Source organism: Podarcis raffonei, chromosome 8, assembly GCF_027172205.1.
Source record: "Podarcis raffonei isolate rPodRaf1 chromosome 8, rPodRaf1.pri, whole genome shotgun sequence".
Taxonomy (NCBI): Eukaryota; Metazoa; Chordata; class Lepidosauria; order Squamata; family Lacertidae; genus Podarcis; species Podarcis raffonei.
Window position 1 is genome coordinate 24205239 of NC_070609.1, and position 27779 is coordinate 24233017.

At 43.9% G+C, this 27779-nt stretch overlaps 1 protein-coding gene across 4 annotated transcripts; it reads left to right on the plus strand.

Moving 5' to 3' along the window:
* Positions 1-3746: 3746 nt before the first annotated feature.
* Positions 3747-26404, plus strand: GMEB1 (glucocorticoid modulatory element binding protein 1). Of its 4 annotated transcripts, none has more exons than XM_053398588.1 (10): positions 3747-3855; positions 8303-8469; positions 8971-9056; positions 9734-9858; positions 12622-12725; positions 14134-14288; positions 17409-17537; positions 19605-19742; positions 22086-22208; positions 24363-26404. In XM_053398588.1, exons 2-10 carry the CDS (start codon positions 8342-8344, stop codon positions 25067-25069), a joined length of 1695 nt encoding a protein of 564 aa, XP_053254563.1. In that variant the 5' UTR covers positions 3747-3855; positions 8303-8341; the 3' UTR covers positions 25070-26404. The 4 variants fall into 4 exon arrangements, with proteins under 4 accessions (XP_053254563.1, XP_053254566.1, XP_053254565.1 ...); XM_053398591.1 differs by having other exon boundaries at positions 8974-9056; XM_053398590.1 differs by lacking the exon at positions 3747-3855 and adding an exon at positions 3864-3940.
* Positions 26405-27779: the final 1375 nt, after the last annotated feature.

Here is a 27779-nt window from a genome sequence, read left to right on the forward strand (position 1 = left end):
GTGCAGAGCTCCTTTATGTGAGGTGGGATCGTGAGTGGCCCAGGATCCCGCCTCCCCCCATGTAGATTCCCCTTGATATGATCCCCAAACATACAACCAGGTGAGACATAGCTGATGTGTTGGGGCTACACAGTGTGATTCCTCACATGCACTTTCAGTGTCTAAGAGGGAGGCCAAATTGACCTCTTACCATTAGCCAGTAGTGGCTAGTACTCATGGGAATGGTAGGGTGGAAGGTGTGGAGACCAACAATAGGCGGTGTCACCACTAACCAGACCCAGACCCAATGGCAGGCAGAGCCAACTAATTCTGGTTCTGTTCTCCTCCCTCCTTGCTGAAATCTGCAAGGGCAACACTGAGACTAAGAGGGAGGAAGCCAACAACTAATACAAACCCCTGGACTTGCTGCAAGTAGGAAGGGAGACAGGTGTGGGCTGGCTAAGGGCAGACTGAGGTTGGTGGGTCAGGGCGCATTCACACTAATGGACCAGCCTCCCCTGGTGTTAATTCCCAAACTGTGGTCCGCGGACAAGCTTCATTAAGCTAGTTTATGGTGCGTCTGCAAAAATGAAATTAAAAATCATACAGCAACTACCACAGTGCACTACAATTGCTGCAACAGGCAGAAAAATCATTATGTGGTCTGCCAAGACCCTCAGCAACTTTTGGGTGGTCAGTGGGGAGAAGAGTTTCACAACCACCAGTTTAGCCTTGCGAATGGGTGTTTTTTAAAATACGATTTCTTACCTGCTCTTCACCATAAACACCCAGGACAGGTTACCATGTAATATATAGTTATGAAAACAAATGTACAGTTAAAACTCTACAAAACAAGTTAAGCTCTTCCAGCTAGAACAGAACAGTATAGATTCAGCAAAAGAGGTGGGTCCCACAAAGCAAAACAAAAGCTGTCAAATTGCATTTTGATTAAGCCATTAATCTCTCCATTACATTTGGTTATGGGTAAAAAGCAAGATTGATACAGGATCGTTCTGGTGTCTTTGCCATCCTGACCAACATCTTAAAGGCACCATTCCCTTTGATTCGAAAGAAAAGAAGCTATGTGATTTATTATTCTTGCCCCACTTTTAAAAAACATGAATAATAGCAGTAATCATAAAACAAATTATCAAAGGCAGGATAAAACAAAAAACCCCAAAAAAACTGCTTAAACAGCCCAGCATAGCAAACAGTAGAAGCTAAAAGAAACCCAAGGCTTGGTGAAACAGAAGTTTTGAGTTCATGTCTAAGGCAGACATGAGAAACCTGTGGTCTCTCCAGATGTTGTTGGACTATGACTCCCACCATCCCTTCCCATTAGCCATACTGGCTGGGGCTGATGGGAATGCGGAGTCCAACATCAGGAGGGCCAGAGTTTCCGCATGCCTGGTCTAAATATCAGAAGTGGCCCTAAAGATCTCAAAGTGGAAGAAGTTGCTTTGGAACACTGCAGTGGGTGAAACTATAGTATTTAACTGAATGGTGCTTCGAGATAGACTGGGTTGTATGTAATTAAATGAAAAGATTTACAGACTTTATAAAGAATACATCTATGGCCTATGGAAGAGACAATAATTATCAATCTTCTGTGCCTTCACAACACCGAAATGCAGACGCTGTATATAGTATCACATCCATGTCTGCACCTCAGAGTCATGAAGTCTCATACAATTGTTCCGTTATTATTGCATTGTTGTGCACAATCCCAGTCTCTGAGCCAGAGACTCCAGTGGTTTATGTGCTTATTTGTTTATTTACTATATTTGTATACAGCCTGAAGATCATAGGTTAGCTTACAATAGAAAAATGCAAAACAAGAACATGAAACACATAAAACAAAAACAACCCCCGCCCCTAGAAACACATTTAAAAGGCCATAGAATGTTAATTAGCCAAAGACCTGATTATAAACGTTTTCGCCTGGCACCTAAAGATATGTAATGAAGGCACTGCGGAGAGCACTCCACAAATGGGGAGCCACTGCAGAAAAGGTCCATTCTCATGTTGCCACCTTCTGGACGTCTCATGGAGGAAGGACATGAAGGGCCTCAGATGATTATCACAGGGTTTGTTTGGGAAAAGGTGTCCTTGAGGTATTGCTGTCCTGAGCAAAGGAACTGGTTTGGCTGGTTTCCTCTTATAAATCCTACCCAACATATACAGGATCACAGGTTTCAAAGGGACCCATGGGTATCATCTAGACCCCCCCCCCAAAAGCCCCTCATATATTCCTAGACTTATCCTTTGTAAAGGTTTTATAATTTTCTCAAACCTACGTTACAGAAATACGAGTATTTATTTAGTTACCTTGACTTCACTCGCTCTTTTGCATCTTTTGATTTGCCTGGAGTTCTATTATCCAGTTGCTTTTTTGCAACTCACTTCTACTCAATAGTAGACCCCACTGAAATTAATGAACCCCAATTAGTCATGCTCATCCATTTCAATGGGCCAACTCTTGACTAATTTTGGGTAGCATTCTATGCCTTTTTAAATGTCTTCCTGGAAGAGGGGTTTATTGGTTTGTTCTTGTTCTTATTTATGTATTTTGTGTTCTCGTTTTGCATTTTTATGCTGTGAATCACCCTGTGATCTTCAGATGAAGGGCAGTATACAAGTATAACAAAAAAATGAAAATGAAAATAATCATCCTTCCCATTGCTGAAAAGCGGCTGCAGCCCTAAACCCTCTGCAAGGTCTACTTCCTAAAGTTCTAGTTACAGGCAGGTAGCTGTGTTGGTCTGCCGTAGTAAAAAAAAAAATTTAAAAATCCTTCCAGTAGCACCTTAGAGACCAACTAAGTTTGTTATTTCCTGCCAACCTAGCAGTTCGAAAGCACGTCAAAGTGCAAGTAGGTAAATAGGTACTGCTCTGGTGGGAAGATAAACAGTGTTTCCGTGTGCTGCTCTGGTTTGCCAGAAGCAGCTTAGTCATGACCTGGAAGCTGTACGCCGGCTCCCTCGGCCAATAAAGCGAGATGAGTGCCGCAACCCCAGAGTTGGTCACGACTGGACCTAATGGTCAGGGGTCCCTTTACCTTTACCTTAAGTTTGTTATTAGTATGAGCTTTCGTGTGCATGCACACTTCTTCAGATTCCTGAAGTTGTTGTGCTTTCTTGGGGAGATCACGGCCCATTTAAAATGATGGGCATGACTAGTTTGGGTTCATGAATTTCAGTTCATTAATTTCTACTCTTGAGTAGAAGTGAGTTGCAAAAAAAGGGAACATCACAGTGGGGCACGCTTTTGCTGGGGAGGGGCAGAACCTCAGTTAATTTAGTACTGTACTTTCAATGCTTTTCAATAATTTTTGTGGATGGGAGGTGGGGCAGCTACGCCCTATGTATGTTTATCAGGGAGTAAGAGCCCGTTGGGTTCAAGGGGCTCTTACTCCCAAGATACTCCCTTGCATCTGACAGCGGCCTTAACGAGGTAAGAAATACATGCAGGCAGTGAGGTGTCAGGAGTTTTGCGTGTTACTTTTTACGCGCTGCTTTGGACGAAGAATAATGAATAATGGCAAAAGCAACGATACTATTCTGGCGGCTGGTGCAGCTGAGAAGCGACTACCGGCTCCCGACCACCCGCCGCCTCGCACCGACCAATTTCCCCAAGGGTTGCAAGCGGAGCCCCACCCGCCTCCGCCCACCTCCCCAAAAAAGTTAAATCCGAGCTCCCCCACATTACGGCCGTGGGGAGCAAAAGCACTAATTGCTAGCGGCCCCTTTAAGGCAGGAGGCAGCCGGAAGTGCTGGCGGCCGAGTCGTGGAGACTCCTGCGCATGCTCGCTCCTTCCTTCTACTCACCCTCCCCCCCCCACTGCTTAACAGCCCCGGACTCGGCCGCTCGGAGACGGTAAGGGGGGGAGGGAGCAGAGGGCGACGTTGCTGCCGCCACCGCCGCGCTACGGGAGCCGGGAGGGACCAGGACGGGACGCAGAGTGCGTAGGGACGAGGGAGGGGGGGCTGCGCCTAGAGTTGCGCACGGCCACCGCCGCCGTACGTGCCGCCGCCGGGAGAGCGGACGTCGCCGCGCCACTGCGGGAGGAGGGGAGGGGGGAAGGAGGGAGAGAGGGAGGGGGGAAGGAGGAGGAGGCTGCTGGCGCGTCGTCCGCTGGCCTGGAGCGAGAGGGAGGTGGTGGTAGTGGGCGTGGCCGTGGAGAGGCCACACCTCTCCTCCGGGGATCCCCGCCCACTTTCTTTCCCCATCTTGAGGGCCTGTGAGGGGGCTTCGAGGGCAGGGAAAATGGGCGCGGAGCGGAAGCCGCGCTCTAGGGTTTCCCTCAGGCACTTTGGGGGCAGGGGTTGGGGTTTTTAAAATAGTAATAATAATAATAATAATGACGCCGACGACGACAATAATACTGAGCTGAGATGCTCTGGTCAGAGGCGAAGTGACCAATGGTGGGAAAAGGATCACTTCAGCTGCTGAAATTGCCACCTTTTTCTTAAAAAATAAAATTTTAAAAATTGTTTTCCTGAACTGGACAGCAGTGCCTTTTAGCAGAGTCAATATATTACTGATATAGCTGCACGTTTGTTTATTTATTTGTTTTGAGGGAGAAGCTTCATGTCCTGAGGCTCTTAATAAAGAAATAATGTGTCCCTCAAGAAACTGAAACCCTCTAAAAAGGTGAGGAATGCCAGACATGGATGGAATTAAGCATTTAAATAAAAACATTATAAAGCCCCTCAAAGTTAATAGAATAAAGTTCTGGAAAAGCCTTCTAGCGCTGGGTTTATTATTTATTTATTTATTTCAGTTATAGCAAAGAGCAGCATAAAACAACTGTCCTTCCAAGTATATAACGGAAATACCTCTGCAAATCATAAACGATATATGAAACTTGCTCCCACAGAATGTGGTGGCGGCCCCTAACTTAACTTCAAAACATGGTGCTTGGGTAGTTTGTGTTCAAGAGGAAATTATGGGTTCAAACACATCGTTGGAGAAGTATCCCCTTGCTTTAGGTCCTATTCCTTAAATAGTTTTGATGTAATAAGATCTGCGGGGTGGGTGTGTAGGCAAGAAATGGCTTTCATTTGTAAAAGATAAATAATGATTAAAGGGTAGTTGTGATTCCTGGATTAGATATCAATAAAAACCATAAAATGTGCAATCTTCTTTTTTTATGCCAATGACGTAGCGATGCCAATGGGTACAAAATTATTCCTCCGATGACCCCGATGTAGACTGCAGTTCTGGTGAATGTGCAATTTATCTCAAAGATATATGCCAGCTGGAATCCCAATCCTTTAAAAGCCTGTTTCCCGGTACCCAGAGTGTTTGTCTCATCATTTCATTATGGCTTCAATTTATGGGCTATATGATTATGGAAAATTGGTGGTGGAAGAAAGCAGGGTTTTTTTCACCTGAAGAAGAGAGGATTGTGAAAGAGCAAACATTAACTGTTAACTGCTTGAAGGAGATGGGAAGGATAAAGGCAGAAATATGATTACATGGACTATCTCAACATTGAAAGCACACCCTTTACCCATAATAATAAGCAGCTAGGCATTCTGAATTGTCAAACATAATCAATGCCTATGACTCTACTTATTAATATTAATTCGAATCAACCTGAAACTGCAGCTGTGGTCTGCTGTATAATTACCTGGATGTAAACACTATTCAGTAGGACTTCTGAGTCTAGGAAGGCTGCAAGTATTGTGATCACTTCAAATCATTGAACTTTTCAGTAAATATGCATAGTACCTTTAATAATTTGTTTACTGAACTTGGTTGTCAACAATTAACTTCCAGATCTACTCCTTCATCCCTGTATCTAACAGACAAAAGTGCCTAATTTGTGGACTTCATTTCTACAAGATGGGGTGACCACCACTAGCTCAGATCACTTTAAAATTCATTGAGGATGGGTTTATAGCTATGAGGCATGATGGCTATATGCAACTTTCGGCTCAATGGTAGTATGTCTCCAAGTTAAAAAGTATGTTGATAGGGAAGCCCAACAGTAGATGCTTGCTGGCTCATATCCCATTTGTGGACTTCCCAGAGGTATCTGACATGGAAATAAGATAACCGACCAAATGGACAGTTTGTCAGACCCCTGAGGGCTATTCCTATGATCATAACGCAAATAAAGAAATTTTGCTTTCTGTGTTTTACCAAGCCAAATGAATAATGGAACAGATACTCTTCTTTCAATAAGAGCCACATAGTAAAATTTCTTAATAGGGAGGAACCATAGCTCAGTGTTAGAACTTTGAAAGTAGAAGGTCCCAGGTTTGGGGCCCTGTCACTTGGTTGAAAATAGCTGGTAGCTGGTGAGGTGGGATGGGGAAGGACCCTCTAGCTAGGACCCTGAATAACCACTGCCAGTCAGAGCAAACACTGTTGAGCTAGATGGACAGCTTTTTAAGAATATATATACACTGTACTTTTAAAGCACATTCAAAACCCATTTTCTGCCTTAAAGAATTTTGGGCACTGTAGTTTGTTAAGGGTTGCAGGGAATTTGTTCCTTTGAGGATTAAACTACAGTGGCCATAATTATTTGATGGGGGAAATGTGCTTTGAATGTGATATCAGTGTATATGGTATGTACTCTGCCTGTGATAATAAACCAAGCTACACAACTCTTTATAGTTATCAGGAACGGTCCCTATTTTTTGTTACCGGTCTCTGTAAAAAATACTGTGTTTGCGTTTTGTTGATGCCTTCTTAAAATAATGCTCCTAGTGTTGTCTTCTTCAGGGTCTTTAGAACTGTGTGGGGCCATTCTATAAGTGTCCACTCAGAAATAAGTCCCACTCATTTCTGTGAAACTTCCTCTAAAGTGCATGAAAACTAAGGCAACATGTTGAACAAAGCCTGCCATTTCACACATGACAGGCGCTGAAGTACATTTTGCATTGTAATGTTAATATTGTCAGACAACTGCATTTTCATAATATGAACCATTTGGGGGGGGGGGAGCCATGTTGGCTTTTAAATGGATGGAGGGTATGCTGTTTATTGAAAATGAAGTTAATGGAGCATAGTTTTTAGCAACATGGAATGGTGGTGGTGGGCTCCTGCCCAGACAGCCTGCATCTCCTGTCTTCCCATGCCTGACTCATGATCACTATAGCAATAGCCTTTTAACATTTCAAACCTGGTACCTACCTACCTTTCAGCCAAACATGCATTTTATGGAGGAAGCATTTCTTTATTTTGACTATTTAGCTGTACCATAGCAGAGTTGCTGTGCAGCCTGTGACCTGGTAGTGGTCCTGACCCACTAGCTGAAGACCAATGCAGCAGCATTATTAACATTATTGTTTTAATATTTATTGCTCATTTTTCAGTTTAAGGTTCCAGGGCAGGTTGCAGCACAACACAAGTAATGCAACTTAAAACCAAATAAAAATCACAGATGTACACAAAAATCAAACATTATGGGGCTTCAGTTTTGGACACTGATGTTCGCTTTGGCTGAACCCTTTCATGTGATTCAGAGAGGGGACAGAGAGAAAGCACAGGCGTATATAATCTCTTGAATCTTGAACCGCTCAATGGAGTATCTGTGTTCCCTATGCTCTCGTTGCCCCATAATATAATTTTGAAGACCTCTATGGGAGGAATCGTAGGAGTGTTACTTTCTGCCTTTACTCTACGGCACGTGGTATGGCTCACAGCTTGCTATGACTGTTACTTAATTAAATAAATCTGATAGAGAAATCCTATGCATGTGTACTCAGAAGTGAGTCATGTTGAGTTTAAAGGACTTTACTCCAAAAAATTGTATGTAGGATTGCAGCCCTTAATCAATGAACTGGTTGAATAAATTTGCTAGTTCTGCAGCAAGATAAAAATTTGGTCCTTCCAGAAGAGGATAGGACACCTGCATCTTTTATAGCTGTCTTGCAAGATATACCTGCTGAAATTCATTCTACACAGCTGGCAAAAGTGCAGGCGCCCTGTCTTCTTTTGCATCTGACCATATCCACCAGTTTGAGAGAAAGGGGCATGTCTCTGAATAAGGTGATGAATGCTCTCTGCAGTTTTTAGATGTATTAGAAAATATATATAAAAGAAAAAGAAAAAAACTTTGGGCAAGCCTGTGCAGCCAGTAAAGCCTTGGCACTTTCCCCTTCCCAGGACTTCAGTGACCTAAAGATTAACTGAGCAACTCAAATGTGATTTTTATGAGCTGTTGCGACAAGTTGTAGTGCATGTGGTCACTTGTGACATGTTATGGTTGTGCTAGAAAAAATCTCTTTCATTATTTGGCCAGAGATGATAACTTGTTTGTCCTTGCAAAAAAAACCCAAAGTCACCTTCTTATTTCTTGCTACAGCACACTTGTCTTCCATTCTCTTGGACTTCATGTGGGCAAATGGCAAATGCTGAAGTAAGCATCCCTGTAGGGGATGTTGTCGTTGTGCCAACTGAAGGAAATGAAGGGGGAAACCCAGAAGATACCAAAACTCAGGTGATATTACAACTGCAGCCAGTGCCACAAGGGTAAGTTGGCAAGTCATCAGCTAGGCGTGTTTCTGTGCTTCTGTGTAGAATTCAGTCTTGGGTGAAGCATTTAGAATTGTTGAGATGTAAGTCCACAGGGTAGACATAAAGGAAGGCAGTTGTGTGCAAGAGAGAATTTCAACTAAATTTTCTAGATCTCATGCCTCCAAAATAGTTCTGAAAATGCGAGGGCAATACCAGTATGTTGTAAGGATGCGATTTTGAGCTTTCATTTCACAGCTGGGTAGGGGACATGTATTTGCAGCCCCCCCCCCCCCAGTCTATGATTTAGGGTCTGAGGTTGGGAAGAGGAAGTTAGTTTATAAACTAATTCCATTTTACTTGACTTGCCGAGAAAGGCCTCGGGTGGTGATCTCAGCATTTGAGCAGGCTGATTATGGAGGCAAGTTTTCCTTCAGATTCTCTGGTTTCAAGCTATGCAAAGCTCTAAAATCATTTCTGTGCTTTACATAATGCGCTTACCAGTGGGTACTTTCACAGCAGGGTTTATCAAGAGAGCTCTGAGACCAGTACGGCTGTAGTGGCCGTGGAAACGCACACCATACACAAGCTTGAAGAAGGCATTGGTAAGTTTCCTCTGTGGCGATATGATGCATTGACACCATTTCAACAGAGTTGTCATGGAGCATAATTTGCGGCTTTTGTGTACCAAGGTTCTCCTACTCCCATGGTTGGGTGGATATGAAGGCAGGGCCCCAAGAGTAGTAATGAGTGCTATGTTGTCCAAAACCAGTTCAAGCAAGGTCTTATAGAAGCCATGATGGTTAATGTAGGCAGAGACTCCATTCAGATGTAATGATAAGTCATGGTTATCCATGATCATGCCATCCATTCCCCCTTTGCATGTAAGGTGAGGAGGGTAGCCTTTCCTTCTAGTTAGCATCAAACCATAGCTCGATGTTTTCTTTGAGTGCAGCACACTCCGGTTTGTGTGACCATAGCTTGGTGCATTTGGTTAAGTGAGCCAAACACTTGCCTCTCCCTTTAAGGAAGGCGCTGTAGCTCAGTGGTAGAGCACGTGCTTTGTGTGCAGAAGGTCTTGGGTTAAATCTGTACATCTCCAGGTAAAAGGATATCTGGTAAGCAAGCCAGGGAAAATGTCTGCTTGAGATCTTGGAGTGTCGTTGCTGCTCACTGATGAAGCAGTAGTCTGACTTGATACAAGGCAACAGCATATATTTATATAAATGGTATGTGCTTTCCAGAAGAATGGTCTCTTATTTTCCCCTGCTTCTACCAACAGACCCCAGCACCATCGAAACAAATGAAGAAATTGAGATTGCCTACCCCATCACCTGTGGAGAGAGCAAAGCCATTCTGCTGTGGAAGAAATTTGTTTGCCCAGGAATCAATGTCAAATGTGTCAAGGTAACAGCACAGTAAAGCTGTCCTTGCCAGCTCCCCACCCCCACCCCGTTCTCTGTTGCTTGTTTTTTGACATAACTGTTCTCATTTATTTATTATTTTCTAGTTTCACTGGAATTTCCATAGGAGGATTATTTGAAGCACATGCAGGCCCCACTTTCCAAATGCTCATTATACAGAATTATCTGAATATAAGGAATTAGGACCCAAACCGCACTATACACACTGCAGATTCAGATATCCAAATAGCTGGACCTATGTGTAGTACTGTAAGCAAATAAGCAGCCTTAAGCAAGCTTTCATTTTTTTTGTGTTTTGCTGGTCTGCGACAGCTGTTTCAACAGAAACCATGAGGGGAGGGGAGGGGGAGAGATTGGCTAAATAAGAAAGCATTTTGTTTCCTTCCTTGTTTGTCTTTTGTAAGGTTTTGGAGGGTTTTTACAGTTTTTTTTCATAGTTTGGGGATCAAAATTCTGTGGTCGGGAACACATTAGAAATTTCCCCATTGGAATAAATGAAAATCGCCAACTCGTTATGTGGACACCCACCTAATGTACTATGTTTGGATAGTGGGACTCTGTGTGTGCACATTTCCTAGTGTTAGCACTATCAGTTCAGGAGGCAGAATCTTGCTTGTAGGCTTTCTGGAGGCCACTGTAGGAAAAGGATGCTGGACTAGGTGGACTTCTAATCTGACTCAGCAGGATTCTTGTTATGGAAATCCCACCTGGGGCACATGTAAGGGTTTGGGAGGTTTGAACCATCTTATTCATTAGCCTCTCTTTTGCCTCCAACCTGTTTACTCTGGGCAGTTGGCTTCAGCCAGTAATTGTATGCCCCAGCTTATAGGGAACTGGCAGGGGCCATCTTGTAGCAGTGTTGGGAAAAGAGAATATGGAATGCTGAAGGTGCTCCATTGGTCACCACTATCCATACATTTTGTGATAAAGCCTTGAAAAACAAATGTGAAAAGTCTGGCATGTAAGTCTCGATGGAGGTAATGGTAAAAGGGGCCCAGTTTCTAACCCAACATTAGAGAAAGCACATCACACCAACTAGTCAGTGGTGGGAAGTAGATTAAGGTGGGTGAATAGCTGAGCTGGCCCACTTAGCATGCCTGCCACGTCTGCTGATTCGCTGGTACGCCACAGGGCTGACCAATGGGAACCAGAACACTCAGTCCAATTAATCCAGCGATGGACCCAGTTGCGATTCCAGTGAGACTTGAAATTGCTTCAGTTTGCTGATTCTTCTTTTCCTGTAAGCTAGCCCTGCAGCTTATCAGGGCGGTAGCATAATTGGATCCTGAAGCAATGGCAGGAGGTGCCTATGGAAATGACTTGGAAGGGGAGGCCTCACAACTTCTCTATAACCACACACTTGAGGCAGAATAGGAATGCAGGGTATCTTGACCTCAGTCTTGAAGTAGGAGATGCCGTATTTTGACGCGAGTGTTGGGGCTCACAAGTGAGTTGTGCCCTGGCCTAAGGCAATTCATAGTAGTGTCATTGCCACTGTCTTCGTTTCTTGTTGCCTGGCATGTTTTGCTTTGTTTCTGAAGGCAAATAAAAACAGAGGTGATCAGGTGGAAAGAATGACAGAGCACAAGAGTCCCCATGGGACCAGACCTAAGCCCTGTCTAGCTCAGCATCCTGCTTTCTGCAATGGGCAGCCAGATGCTTCTGGGAAGGCCACAGGTGAAATGCGAGGGCATGATCCCTCCCCACTCTCCTACACTTGTTTCCCAGCAAGTGGGATTCAAAGCATTTTCCTCTGATCCTGATTAAGCCTGGTGAACCTGTAATAGCAGTGTTGGAGATGAGATTTTTGCAGATGCTGTTTGTCATGTAGGATGAAGAAAGCGGTATTAAAGATACAGTATCCCTCCTGTTCTCCCTTGTATCTTATGATTGTGCAGAGAAGAGCAGAAAGATAGTCTTGCATAATTTAATATTATATTAGTGTAAGAGAGGGTGGGATGCGGGTGGCGCTGTGGGTAAAAGCCTCAGCACCTAGGGCTTGCCGATCGAAAGGTCGGCGGTTCGAATCCCCACGGCGGGGTGCGCTCCCGCTGATCGGTCCCAGCGCCTGCCAACCTAGCAGTTCGAAAGCACCCCCAGGTGCAAGTAGATAAATAGGGACCGCTTACTGGCGGGAAGGTAAACGGCGTTTCCGTATGCTGCGCTGGCTCGCCAGATGCAGCTTGTCACGCTGGCCACGTAACCCGGAAGTGTCTCCGGACAGCGCTGGCCCCTGGCCTCTTAAGTGAGATGGGCGCACAACCCCAGAGTCTGTCAAGACTGGCCCGTACGGGCAGGGGTACCTTTACCTTTACCTTAAGAGAGGGTACCAAGAGAGAATAAAGTATTTTTTTCATGCAATGCAAGTTAAACTGTGGAACTCGCAGGAGGTAGTGATGGCCACCAGCTTGGATGGCTTTGAAAGATGATAGTACAAATTCATGGAGGACCAGGCTATGAATGGCTACTCACCATGATGGCTATGCTCTGACTCCACAATCAGAGGCAGTATGCTTCCGAATACCAGTTGTTGGGGAGAGTGTTCTCAGATCCTGCTTGTGGGTTATACTGGGATAAAAGAAGCCCTGTCGGCCCTTTCTTTCTCTAGATACGAAAACTAAGTTCACTAGTTCCTGGTGTGATTTGATCAATGTCCACCTGTGATTGATGGCAGCTGATGTGCTGACTTGGAAATGGCTTATGAGACAGAGTGTCTCCCATTTACCCTCTTCTTTCTCTTTGTTAGTTCAATGATCAACTTATCAGCCCAAAGCATTTTGTTCATCTGGCTGGCAAATCTACGCTGAAGGACTGGAAGAGAGCCATTCGCCTGGGAGGAATCATGCTGAGGTAATGGCCTTCTGCCACTGTAGCAGCCTTCCACCAAAAGCATAATTTTCTGTGCAGTATCCCCCCCCCCCGTTTAAGTTCCCATCTTTCATTTGTTGGTTAAAAGTGGTGCTGTGGGTTTGTCATGGTGCACTTCGACATAACAAATGTTTAAGATAGGATTTAATCCTTTTGGCAATTGCATGTTCCTTCAAAGAACGCTGGAAGAGTGTCCTAGGGCAGAAATATGAACAATAAAAACGGAGGGAGTGGCCAATAATTAGCACTTCTTTTCACAGCATGGGCTGTGTTTGGACATGCAGTCTCTATCAAATGAGCATTTCCTCTGACCATGATACCCTGGACTTGATGTCTACTGAGATTCCAAATACCTTGGCCTCAGTAATGGAGCAAAGAGCAATCGCTCCACGGCAGCCCCCCCCCTAGACTAAATCTGGGGTTGATAACAGTGTCCGGATCAGGATATCAAGGGTACTGTTGCTGCCAAGTCCTTCCTACCGACAGCTGACTTGACGGCAGTGTCCCCTGCCACAAAAGGGGAGTGTTCATGGAGTTGCCATTCTTTCTCACCAATGCCAGTGGTAATTCTGGGTTGGGTCGCTTTGGTGATGAGTCAGAGAGCAGCTGAGTCCCAGAAACAGTCCTTCCTGGACTAAATGTGTGTGTGGAGCACATAACCATATTAGAGCTTTACCTTTACCTTTTTATTAGAGCTTTTGCTATGGGGTTGTCCCCACAAAATCTGAATTCTTCAACTTTTATAAATCACAGTTATATACCCTGAAAGGTGGGATAAATATCTATTTGAGAAATAAATTTGCAAATTTGTGATTTGTTTAGTCTGTTTCTTGCAGTTATAAAAGAGGGCAAAGAGCTATGATGGGCACAGAAAGGCCTGCTCAGCTTCCCGATTGGCTTCTGAGATTTTGCCCATAAACTTTTCTAACCTTTCTTTGCTAATTAATTGATTGCATGTATATACCACCTTTCCTTCAAGGACCGCAAGGTACTGTACTTGCTTCTCCACCTCCTCTTATCTGTACAACAACCCTGTGAAGTAGGTTAAGCTGAGACAGTGACTAGCCCTAGGTCACCCATGACAGAGTGGGGATTTGAACCCTGGTCTCTCAGGTCCTAGTCTGACACTCTAACCAATACACCACATTGGCAAAAATTACACCAGGTAAAATTTACAAGAAAGAAGCATGCTGAGCAATGCATCCAATACCAAGTTCTGGCATTGTTCTGTGTGATTGCAAAAGTGCCCAGTACCACAGGGCCCTGAGTGCCTCTAAAAATGCACCATGCCAAAAATGCTTCATCTTTTTGCCTTGAGGACTTCAGGCAAGAATCCAAACAGAAGGTTCATTTCCCACGATCTCTTCTTTTCCCCCCATTCTCTTTGCAGAAAGATGATGGATTCTGGGCAAATTGACTTCTACCAGCATGACAAGGTTTGCACAAACACCTGTCGCAGCACCAAGTTTGACCTCCTGATCAGCAGTGCCAGGGCACCGGTGCCAGGGCAGCAAAGCCTGGTACAGACTCCCACCTCCGCTGACGGTAGGGAACAGGTGAACAGGAGCAGAATTCATTCCTGCCATGTGGCACTGCTGTCTACCATTTCCCGTCATCCTGTCTTCCCTTAATGAGCTAATGTTAAAACAGTTTTCTTCCTACTCCCTTTCCCCATGAGATTTACTTTGCCTGGGAGGGACCGCAGTGACAGAACAGTAAAGTGGGAATGGGGCAAAAGTAGTAGACCTTCTGAATTTCCTATCCTTGGGGAAATCATGATGATTTATCTGTTGAGGACCTACCCTCCACCTCCTCTACCTACTGCTGGATCTCTCTGTTTTTAATGAATTCTGAACAGTTTTTCTCTTTCTTTGAGAAACACTTGACAAATGAATGGAATTTCCATGGTTCCAGGAAACAATTTTTAAGTGTATAGACAACTGAGAACTTTCTTCTCAGTGTGCTGAATCCTCCCCCTTATTTTTGGTTCTTAAAAATGTGCAGAATGGTGTATTTTACAGCTAAACCATTCAGGCTTTCTTCTGGCAAATTCATACTCTCTGGAGCCTTACCACTGTTCATGCTACAGGTGGCAACAATTGTAGCTTCAAAAAGAAAGGAAGGAAAAAGGGTTGTTGTTTTTTAGAGTGCCACATACAGCACATGGCATGAGTTCCTTTGTAATACAGTTTCTAAGAAAGGGTTTTTTTCATTTAACTTGGATTCCTTATTTCATACGAACAAGATTATGATATTTCGCCAACCTTTTAGTCAACTTTTAGTCATGTTAGTGAGAGAAACTTTTCCATTTCCTCTCCCCACCCTTTTTTGCTGCAGTTAGAAGATTAGTGTGAAGGGAATTGGGGGTTGCTCGTGCGTAAGGGGGCTGCTGCTCTAGGCAACGTTGTCTGGCTAAACCTTTCCCTGGCTGGACAGCCCTTTCTCCGTGGCTGTGTCAGTCACTGGCAGAATCCGTCAGTGGGCGTTTCCTGAACTTCTTCCAACATAAAAGCTCTTTGACGCCAAGTCTCCGCCTAGCCTCCCTGCGCGGAAGTCTTCTGCGCAGAGTGGGCGTGGCCAGCGGAGGTCCTGGGCTCTCCCCGCTGGTCTCTGTGGAAGAGTCTTGGAGCCATCTCTCCGAAGTCCTTCCCTGCTCCCCTTTCTTCCTGGTGTCACGCCGATTTCCTTCCCCAAAGGAAGTGTTCTCTCTCTCCCTGCTGGTCCCTTCTCCTGCATCGTTGGGGAGCCTTACCTCCACTCTTGGCTCCGATGGCAGTTCCCTGACAATTAGCTTCAAAGTCTTTATCTGTGGGTGGAACTGAAGCTTTTAAAAAATGCATTAAATCAATCTGATCCTGATTCAGTCCGCAGCTGGTACATTTTATGCACAGTACCTGGGTTTATTCATTTTGCATAAAAAAAAATAAAAAATGTTTTCACCAACATAGCCCAAATGCTGTGCCAGTACAAGCTAATTTTTTAAAATAAATCATGCACATTTGCTTGTAATTCCATATATTTGCTTAATTTACTTTGCTTCTCCTAGTTGTAAAAAGGAGCAAAATGCCAAGCAGAGCAGTGAAGCCCTACCCCTGACCACTGGACATCCTGTTTGGATTACCTGCTGGCTTCTGAAATGTCACCGAATGTTGCCCACACACTTACAAGTGCATCGATATGGACTAGAATCTTGCAAGAAAGAAAGAAAGAAAGATTAGATTCTCAGCATGCAGAACAATTTGCCCGATACTAAATCATGCCATTGTGTTGTGCAGTTGCAAAATGGCACATTACTCATGCCCCTGAGTGTATACCAAAAATGTGAATTGTCTTTCACTTCCACCAAATGTGTAAAATAAAATAAGAATAAGAATAATCAGCTGTCCTGTGATTACATTTCAAACATTTAGCTTGTTTTGCCTATGTGGAGTCAAATACCTTGGTTCCTTTTGAAATGTATTTATTTCATTTTGACTTGTAGCTCATCTCATCTCAAAAGCTTGGGATGGGTAAGAAACAGTATGTTAATCATAAAGCCCCAGTTGCCAACCTTTAAACCCATGTCTCTCAAATTCAGACATTACCATAAAACTGTGCCCAAGCCACTTAATATAAGTCTGTAGGCATTACACACACATACACACAAATATTTGACTATTTTTCTTATCATAATCCTCCATTGCTTGATGAGCACATAAAAGTTATTTATGCGTTTACTGAATTTGTGTACCATCCTTCATCTGTGGACAGTTCACAACGTAAAAATATAAAATACGTAATAAAAACAAGAACAAAACCAAAACAAACCCATAACATCTCACTCCAGCTGTACCTGAGAATCTACTATTTGTTGAAATTCCTTCTGTTCCCATAGATTTACTTTTTCCTTTACACTTTTTGTTAATTCAGTGCCTTGCTCGTTGATGGTGGTGCAACTGAGATCTTGATCCTATTGCATTTTGGGACGTTAGAGCACACCATGGTCCCTTTCTTCCATGAATCTGGTTGACCATGGCCTGGGCCAATAAGTGAGCCTTGCCTTCTGTCATCTTTGTCTCATCTCAAGGCCAGAGATAGATTGTTCCTTCTTCCAGTTGGTTAGGGGAAACACATGTAAAATCACACATGCATAGTTCACCTCCTGGACTATATGTGAAATATTGGCTTGTGCAGCTCAGCCTGTACATGACAGTTATACGCATGTAGGTCACGTGAAAAAATTATGCCCATGCGTAAGAACATCCGAAGAGCCTGCAGGCGGGGAGGTGTGCTCAGTGAGCATGGGAATATGATCTGGCTTCCCTCATTACACTTGCTTCTGGATAAGTTTGTTCCGCCCCCCCTTAACCAGCCCATTATGGCTTCCACATAGAGACTCCCCCACAATTGTTTACCCAGAGTGGACATAGTTTAAAAGACAATTACACCCGCTCAGTATCTGCATGGCTGATGCTTGGAATATACAATATGGGTATTGTGGTTTTGTCAGCTGCTGTCGTTATTGATCTCTAAACTGGCCCTTGATTTTTTTACTTTGCTTAGTTCAATCCATGTATTACGAATCGGGGTGGCCGTGTGTGTGTGTGTGTGTGTGTGTGTGTAGGGGAAAGCTACAGTGACAGCCTGGGCAGTGATGCATCTTCAATTGTATCCTCCCTTCTGCAGGAAGCATCACTCAAATTACAGTGTCTGAGGAGAGTGTGGAGGAAGGGATTGAATGGAACCGTGCTCTGACAGCAGCAGTCACCATGGCAACTGAGGAGGGAATCAAGAAGGACCCAGAGGAGATTTCAGGTATGTCTCTGCTGTTTGCCTGAATGGCTTAGCAGCCCACCTGCCTGGCTCCCCCTCCCCACCTTCAGGCAGCAAAATGCTGCAAAGAGCTATGTTTGTAATTTTATTTATTTAAAACATATCTCACCTTTTCTCCAGAGAAATCAAGGTGACTAACAAGAAATTTTATAAAACCATAAATTAACAAATTCAAAACCTCTTTTTTACAACTGAACACTAAAATACAAAGTTGATATTAGAGATTTATTTATTTTTTTGCAAGGGGGCAGGACATTTCACCCATGTTTTAAAAATTGAACTTGCATGTAAAACTCCACACTTCAAAACCCATGGGGCTCCCCCCCCCATATTCAACATTTGAATTTCCAAAATTCTGATTTGAATATTGAGTTGTTAAGTGAGTTTTTCACAGGTGGGGTCTGATGTATAGGATGGTGAGTTGTATGAGATCATTTTATAGTAAACATGGAGAGGGGTTTTTTTTGGAAGGGAAGAAGTGGGGTTAGCAGAGAGCTGACCTGAAGATCATTTTCATGGCCGTAGATCAGGGATGGAGAACCCACGGCCCTCTAGATGGTCCTGGATTCCAGCCCCAGCCAATGTGGCCAGTGGCCAAGCATGATGGGAATTGTAGTCCAGGAACATCTGGAAGGCCAAAGATTCCCCAAACCTGTTGTAGATGGCGACACATCAGCTGTCAGCTAGAGGCGGCTATTTGGACACTACAGTGGTACCTTGGGTTACATACGCTTCAGATTACATACGCTTCAGGTTACAGACTCCGCTAATCCAGAAATATTACCTCAGCTTAAGAACTTTGCTTCAGGATGAGAACAGAAATTGTGCTCTGGCGGCGCAGCAGCAGCAGGAGGTCCCATTAGCTAAAGTGGTGCTTCAGGTTAAGAACAGTTTCAGGTTAAGAACGGACCTCCAGAACGAATTAAGTACTTAACCCGAGGTACCACTGTATTTCAATTATTGGCTAGTTCATACAGGCATGCACATTGCTCAGCAGTGCCTCCTTGCTTGATGGCTTGTACCTAAATGTGTGAACTGCCTGAAGTACTGAGTTTGAAAAATCTGCCCCCCTCCCCTTTTGGAAACTGAGGCGCCATATGCTAATTGGTGCTAAAATTTGGAAAGCTCTGCTTTCGATCTTGGTGACTGTTTAATTGTGCAAATCATCAGTTGTTTTTTTAGTCCTCTCTGGCTCCTCCTCCTAACAGCTAGTATTCAGTATCATACTGGCTCTGCAACTGGAGGCGCCATTGACAGTCTTATCCTCCATGAATTTCTTTAATCCAGGCTGGAGGTCCAAAACAACAGGCTGGTCTAATACTTCCAAGTCCAGCACAGTCCATGTGTAATGCCCTGTGATTTGGTATTTTTAAAAATATCCAACGCCTCCGCCACAAGGATGGCTTCATTTGTCTTATTTAGAACATACTGTTCAAGCAACAAAAAGAACCCAGATTTGCATATATTGCAAATGCTTTTCAACCTGGCAGTGTGTCCAAGATGGGTGAGAATTAAAGAAAAAGGACACACAGCAAGATGAACAGATTTTGGGAGGCTGGTGAAGACACCTGGGAGGAATGCAGATGTAAAATGCCCACTTCCAAGTGCTCAGATATTAATGCTGCTGCTTTAGCTGCTACAATTGCTGTTCTTTAAAGGCTTTGCAATGATTTGGGGGCAGGGTGTGATGGGATGTAAAACAAACTTCTAGAAGTCATGAAATATAGCTTTTATAGCAATATGGAATTCCCTAGTACTGCTCTCTGTATTCAGAGTTGAATTTGATTATTACTTTTTGCAGGGTGAGTGCACTGATGGCTAGTTTTACAGCACAGTTCTATGCAAGCCTATTCATGACTAAGCCCCATTAAATTTAGCAGCACGTGCTTCCATGGAAGTGTGTGCAGCTTTGTAGCCTTAGAAGCCAGTTTCCAGAGATGCCTCCTGCTATACAATGTTTTGCTGGTCTTGGCATGATTGCCAGTATAGCTTTGCAGTGCAATTGCCAACTGATCCTTCCTTCCAAATCTTTCTCTTCCCTTGTGCCAGAGGACACACTGATGTTCTGGAAAGGAATCGCTGATGTGGGGTTGATGGAAGAAGTTGTCTGCAACATTCAGAAGGAGATAGAAGAGGTGCTGAGAGGTGTTCAGGAGAGGCTTGGCCAGTCACCCTTCCAGGTTACCGGTGGGTAGGAGGTCAGCAGTCTCCATGTCAATATGAAATGACTACCAGTGGGATAGACTTTCATGCTCTTTTTATCTTTGTGATGTGTAGCTGTGCACTGTATTTAATAAGTCAGATTATAATCCTCCCTTCAGTAACAGGACTCCCAGGTTTGAAACTTAAGAATGAGTTTTATTCAGCTGAGTTCCACTCACAGTACATTCATTTAAGTTAGTCATACCTATTCATTTCAGTGAGTTTGTTCTGAGTATGATTATCATTCCATACAACCCTTGAAAATTGCAGAAGCCACAGCAAAACTCACTAAAATCCAGAATGGCTGTAAAACAATACTAATGTTGCGATCCCATAAACCACCCTAGTGGGGAACTGAATGGGGCTTAGTTCTCGGCAGACATGCATAGTACTGTGTTGTTACCAGCCATAAAACATGTTGGAATGGCCAAGCAAATAAAAGTAAATACAGTCTTCACCTTATGCCAAAAACACATCAACATCAATGCCAAGCGAGCTTATCTGGGAAGTGCCATGACCAGGTATTGACCACTTGGGGTGGGGAAAATAATTACTTTAGAATATTTATATTTGTCTTTTCAACAAAAAAAGTTCTCTCAAGTGGTTTCTATAGTAAAACAGGGCAACAAGCGAAAACATTCTGTTTCCTAAATCATTTCCCCCCTAAAGCTACTAGAATACTCTATGCAGTTCATAAGAGTCTTGTAGGCGGAATCGGGAAGGTGGGCATAAGCAGCTCTTGGCTTTCAGACCTCTTGGTGAAGGCCATTGGAGGTTTGGGGGTCAGTGATGTAAAAGTCCTTTCTCTGTCCTTCTAGTTGCTGTGGTTGCCTTTTCAGGGCTACATTAGCCATAAGAGAAAAGTCTCCAGTACAATACAGTAATCAGTTGGCTTGATGGATTATTGTGTTTTATCCTACTCTTCCATAAGGGAGCTCAGGGTGGCATACATGTTTCTCCTGCTTCTGTTTTATCCTTGCAATGCGCTAGGTTAGACACACACAGAAAGAGAGCGTGTATGCTAAATGTAACTGATTTCTTTGTCACTAACACACAGCATGCGAACCAGCATGCATAAAAATGTAACATGGGGATTTGCTTTGAGATGCCTGGGTTTTGTTTTGTTTATTATTATTTTAATTAAAACGATTTCTTTCCCCAATGAAACTTCCACAGCAGTTTACATAATAGCAATAAAGTCAATTCAACCAGTCCCTGCCCACGGGTATACATAACACAAAAGGAAAAGGAGATGAGGAGGGAAGAGAAAACAAGCTCTAATTCAATAATAGTTCTTACATTGACCAAATGAAATAGAACAGGAGCTTTTCCGTGCCAACTGATCGTTATAAGGGTACTGCGCAGGATTTTCTTTTATAGGTTGCAGTTCTAAACTAGGGAACACAGTGGGAGTTACTTCTGAGTAAATCTATACAATGGTGCCTTGGTTCTCAAACTCAATCTGCTCTGGAAGTCTGTTCGACTTTGAAAATGTTTGGCTGATTGATTGGCTGATTGGCCCCGGAAACAATGCCAACAGCCAAAACAGACGTTCGGCTTCCGAAAAATATTCGCAAACCAGAACACTTACTTCCGGGTTTGTGGCGTTCGGGAGCCGATTTGTTTGTCAACTAAGCCATTCAGGAACCAAGGTTCCACTGTATCAGATTGTGCTGTAAATGGGCCAGATGTGGATGGGATGCATGGATGGTTGAAATAGCTCTCGCTTGCATTTGCACAAGCATGCCACTGACTTGCAGTCACTGGGAAACAACAGTGGGATATATGATTGCCCTCGTATCCCTTCTGTGGGCTTCCCATAGTCATCTGGCTGGCCACTGTGGAAAACAAATTGCTAGAGTAGATAGGCCTTTAGTTGATTCACCAGGACTCTTCTGACGCTCTTAAGGAGACTTCTGGCCTAATCCTCAAAGGCCTATTTTCTGCTTTTAATCACATATCCAAGGATCTCACTGCCAATGTTAAATGCCAGCAGAGATGCTTTGACATCCCAAAACAACAGTTTTCCATGTGCGGTTCTCGTGAGAGGAACTGTCAAGAGGAACTTTTCATGGCTTTTGATTTTGATTTCCTTCTGATGTAAATCTTGACCCATTGCACTGTATTTATTAATATTCAAAATGAAGATGATGTAAACGACCTCTATACTTCATTCAAGATCACTTGTGTTAGCTGCAGAAGCATTAGGTAATGCAGTACTGGTGAAGAGGTTCAAGCTCTTTGTGATGAGGTGCTCTCTCTCTGTCTGTCTGGATGTTGGATTCCGTTTTGAAAACTAGACAATAACCCATGGAAGTTTTTCTGTAGATGCTGCTGTCCTAAATAATGTTGCTCACACTTTTGGCCTGATGGACACTGTCAAGAGAGTGCTGGACAACAGGAAGAGTCAAACGGAGCAGGGAGAAGAACAGATTCTTTATACTCTGGCAGGTATGTTAATGACTGGGAGCACACTTATTGGGATGTTCTAAATCTATCATCTCACTGTGCAATAAATGTGCTTTTGTTGTTCATTTCGCCTCACAGCCTAGTCAACTTTTCTCAAGACTGCCCTTCTTCTGCTAAAGTGTTCGGATTCCCGTATTCCGTTGATGTCGCCAGTGTTCTTCAATGCCTGTATCATTTTGTAAACTTGTTTTTTTTTTCCTTTTCAAATATTCTGTGAGGACAGTGTGATTCCCTGCTATACAGTTTCGGCCCAGGAGTGCTATTTTTAGCCTTGTCATTTTTAAAAAATAACAGCAATTTGCATTTGCAAGACAGCCCTCTCCTTTCTTCTTGAAGCAATGCCCCAGTAGTCGTTGTAGTGGTAGAAGTAGCCCCCGCTACAGTAAGTTATGGAGCAAGGCTGTAGCCTTTTTCAGGAAGATCCATGTCTTAGTGGTAGAACACATGTTCTACATGCAAAAAAAAATTCCCAAGTTCAATCTTTGGCAACTTCGGTAAATGCTCAGGTAGCAGGTGTTGGGAAAGTCACAATGGACAATACTGAGTCAGGTGAACCAATGATCCGACTTTGTATAGGGCAGTTCCGTAGGTCCACAAGGACCCAGGATTTAGGCTTCCTACAGTAAGAGGTCCTGGCAGTGAATTGGCTCAAAATAGTTAACATCTATTGCCATTCTGAGTCCCTCCCTTTCTTACTATATTTCCCACAATCATTTTTTAAAAAATGCAAATAGCAGTCATGGGAGATGCTGAGCAGGGTCTGGACTGTGGGGAGTTTTTAACCATTTCCCCTTTTATGGTTACTCTCTCTCTCTCTCTCTCTCTCTCTCCCTCTCCCTCTCCCTCTCTCCCTCTCTCTCTCTCTCTCTCTCTCTCTCTCTCTCTCTCTCTCTCTTTCATCTTACCTGCTCTTTGCATTTGGAAGAAAGCTCCCTTTGATGCCAATGGTGCTATTTAAATAGAAGTTAGAGGACTTTTGTTGTTACTGTGACTCCCTTTCCTTGGTCCCTAAAGTCCCGACACAGTAACACCCACACCCAGAGAGGATAATATTGGTGGGGTGTTTCCGGCTATCCTACCCCTTGCCTTCAGAAGTTTACAAGCTGCTCTAGGAGAGAGATTGTGAGCAACATCATGGGAGGGGCTTTTCTTAGACCAAACTCACTTATTATTTTGGCTTTTGGATGTTGTTAATATACTTTTGCTATATTTACAATGCTAAAATGTTGGTGGAGGGTTTGTATGTTGTTATATTTGATTGTCTTGTTGTTGTATCATGTTATTAAAAAATTGTTCCTGTATGGTTTGATTTTGAAATGCGTCCCTGTTTTCTTTGTCATGAGCTAATTTGGGCATGGTTTCTTTCCTTCTTTTTTTGTAGAAAAGCGACACACAAATAAAATTACAAACAAAAGAGTACTGGCATTCTTAAAATGTGCATTTTAATTGCATTCATGCCTAGTTTTTCCATAAGTTAAAGCACCGTTTCTCTACCTAATACCAATGATTATGTTTTGGCATGTGTGCATATGTGTGTTCCACTTCCTTTGATAACTATTGTGTACAGTGACTTTTTAAATTTAAGATTATTGGTAGGGTTAGTATTAGCTGTGTATGGATTTCCATTTCTTGCCAGAAGGTATGAATTGCATACCAATGCTCTGGATTTCTGTACACAAGTATGATAGCCTCTTCCCACAGTTTTCTAATGTTTGAGGACACTTTTGATGGTTTAAATACATGTTGTAGGCTTGAATATTTAACACATGATGCATCTTTCATTCGAATAGCTTGTTGCCTGCCCTCCATAGCGTTGTTCTTGGGAGGTTAGTATTTAGCGAGGGAGATTCTTGGCTGTCATTTCCCCCCTCCCACCCCCTTCCCATTTTTGTTCCCTGAAAGAATTGGATTTCTCTGCAGAGACAATCTGTTCCGCCCACCTTTCCATCCTTTTGATGGGGAGCAGCAGAAGTGGCTGAAAACTCTTTCCCTGCCAAGAAGCTGCTTTGCTACTCTTGCGAAAATAATCTGTTTTTCTCACTCCCCCCCCATTGGCGCTTTGAGGAGCCCCTGTATTCTTGGCAGCTTCTCAAAGGTTTCTCCCGCTTGACTGTGTAACTTAATTTTTCCTTGCAGACCTGGACCGCCAGCTGGAGGAGCAGAAGAAGTTTGCCAGGGATCAGAAGCTAAAGTCCCAGACTGTTCAGAACGTGGTCCTCATGCCTGTCAGCACTCCCAAGCCGCCTAAGAGGCCCCGGCTGCAGCGTCCAGCCTCGGCCACCGTCCTGAGCCCTTCCGCCCCCATCCAGCAGCCTCAGTTCACAGTGATTTCGCCCATCACCATTGCACCCATGGGGCAGCAGTTCTCTGTGAGCAACATTCCAATGGCAACCATCAGCCAGGGCTCCAGCCCAGTGACTGTCCATACTTTGCCATCAGGCTCACAGTTGTTCCGCTACGCCACGATGGTCTCTTCCTCCAAGACCAGCTCCTCCGACACGGTGACCCTTCACCCGTCTTCCAGCTTGGCCCTGCTGAGTTCAGCTGCCATGCAGGACAGCAGCACCCTTGCCAATGTGGCCACAGTGGTGAATCCTGTGGAACTGGTGGCCATGGAGTCTGGCCTGACCTCTACTCTCCAGGCTGTCGAGGGCACTTCAGACGAAGGACAGACCATCATAGAAATAGACCCGGCACCTGATCCGGAAGCTGAGTCGGAGGAATCCGGGGCTAAAGCTGTGATTCTGGGAACAGAACTGAGGACTGAGGAGAAGGTGGTGGCTGAGGTCGATGAGCACCAGCATCAGGTCCACAACGTAGAGATTGTGGTCTTGGAGGACTAGCCAAGAAGCCAGATTGTAATGTTGCTTTGGGGTTCATCGATTGTTTATTTGTTTTGCCTTCCTTTTTTCTTTCCTTTTTTACAGCCTTTCAGGTAAGTTCCCATAGGATATTAAAGGAAAACAAAGATTTTCACATGGGAGAGAGCAGCGTCCATTTTTACTGAAGGGGGAAGGGAAAGGAAACTTATTATCCTGCCTAATCCTAAGCACTCCCACAGAAGGGAAACAAGCCCCTGCTGTTACTGAGATCGCACAGCGTGTGATTACAGCCCATAGACCCAGTTTTGAAAAAGACACTTTGTCTACACCTTGTTTACACTTCAACTGTTTTGTCTTAGAAATTAATGAAGCCGGGTACCCGAAATGCATCTGACTAATGGATGAGAGTGATTGTGAGGAAATGGGATCCTTACTTATTCCTCAGCTCTCAACCACCGTAAGAAATTACGTTCTGTGTTACCTTATCAACTGTGCTAGACTTTTGATTTTTGCAGAGAGGGGGAGAAAAAGAAATTGCAACCCCCCCACCTCATCCCGATTTGAGAGACCACAGTCCCCTTCACTCAGATGCTGACGTTTTTTGTTTGTCTTCATCTTTCTGCAGCAGCTCACACCCTTGAACTGTTTTTGCCCTTTTGTGCCTCCTAGAACTGGATACTCAGCTCTCCCTTTTCAAACCTTCCCCGGTGATTTTTATTTTCAATAGGTGCAGTTACGAGACTTTCAAGAATTGCTTAAACCTTGCACGCACACGCACACATACACACAAATCAGACATAGCACCCAAGCACCACCTGCCCTTTTGAGTATTGGATTGTCGTCCTGGATGTGTCAAATGTGGGTTGTGCTGTTGCTGTGGGCTCAGCAGGCCAAGTATACCTGCTGCTTACTCTGCATGCTGGGAACCATACCAAGCTTACTAGATAAATATATAAATATATATATATACATATACGTGTGTGTGTGTGTGTATGCATGTTTGGTGTTCCTAACACTTTGAGAAATTGGTCAATAGAATTCTAGCCTGGCCCATCACTTCAGCAATGTGACTGCCTGGTCTCTCCCTCCCTCCCTCCCTCCCTCCCTCCCTCCCTCCCTCTCTCTCTCGTTTCCTTAAGGAAAGGGGAAGGAGTGAAAAGGGATCCCCCCCCCTCCCACTTGGTTCATTTCTTAAAAATTGGAAAAATGAGAAGACTTTGGGGGAATCTGTTTGACAGAAATTTCTAAAGCCAGCAGTAAGAATACAATACTTCGGGGCATGGGTGGAGTGCCATTTGTTTTTTTGTTTGTTCATTTTTTGCATTAAAAATTAAAACAGAAAACAAAGGCTAACTGGATTATTATGGTTATATCAGGTTCTTCCTCTCTCACCTATTTATCATAGAGCAACCCCATGGAGTAGATTAGGCTGCGGGTGTAACTCGCCCAAGATCACTCAGTGCCTTCAATGGAGTGTGGGGCTATCCTATTCTAACCATGACACCATACTGATACTCAGTTAATGGATATGTAGACTGGGTTGTATCCAGTGCTGTTTTTCTAGAAAAAGAGGTGCCGGAACACACCATGAACACCTCCCTCATTCTCCTGGAATGGCAGTGGCTCCTACCTGAGAGGTGCCGGAACTGAGTTCTGGATGAAAAGAAAAGCCTTGGTTGTATCCAACTAAGCTCGGATCAGAGTAGACCCGTTGTGCCTGTTGATTTCTGTAGCTCTATTCTGATTGGGACTTAACATTGGAGACACCACACTGTTTATGAAACACTTCCAATTGGACTGGCAATGCCATGTCCTTCCCTTCACCTCTTCAGTCAGAGGGCAACTATTACCTCTCCATGTTAAAGATTGGCTTGCCTAAGGCCACCGTATAAGCTCACGGCAGGCAGGGGTGATATTCATGCTGATTTGCAGCTCCACCTCTTAGAAATGCACCATGGCAACTTTCTGTAGTTCCTGCTGCACAAGCGCAACTTGGGTCAGCTATCCACTGCTAATCTCAGTTTGCTTTTGCACTCAAGTGTGTATGGCTATCCAGTGTTAAATAGACACATACAACTTATAACCCCTTTTCTGGAGGTGCCTTTTTTCCCATTGGTGCATGGAATTGTTGATTCACAGTTCCACTGGGCATGTGGGCGTCTCCAAGGGTGTACGAGGGCAAAGTTGGATCTACTGGATTTCTGAACCCCAATTAACAATTTCAACAAGAGCATTACTCCCCTAAAATGTACTGCTGAAATGAATTCAGAGTGGATTTTGTATGTGTCAAGAGCACTGTGATCTCACTTCAGTTCAGGGATTCAGAAGAGAGTTCTGGGTTCTGAATTATTTAATTCATAGTGTGTGTCTTTGTGTGTGTGTGTCCTGGCTCCAGTTGTTAATTTTAGAGTTCTGATAACAAAGTAGATTCTGCATGTCTCAGGTCTTGCCAACCCTGTCATAGGGGTCACTTCAAACAAGAGGTTTAAAGTATGCACCTTAAAAAACGTTGAAATGCAAACGTATTATCGTCTGGGTGTGCTTGCCAGTGCACTTGCATCATGTGTGAAGTTACCTTAGAAATGGACCTATGGGTTTCATGCCTGCCAAATGAAGAGCGATAGGTTCTTGATCAACTGTTACATCTGTTTCCTTGCAATTTCTCAGAACTCTTCTGAGAAAGAGAAAACACAGTTTTTATCTCATTCATCCTCACAACGATCTGGTGTGG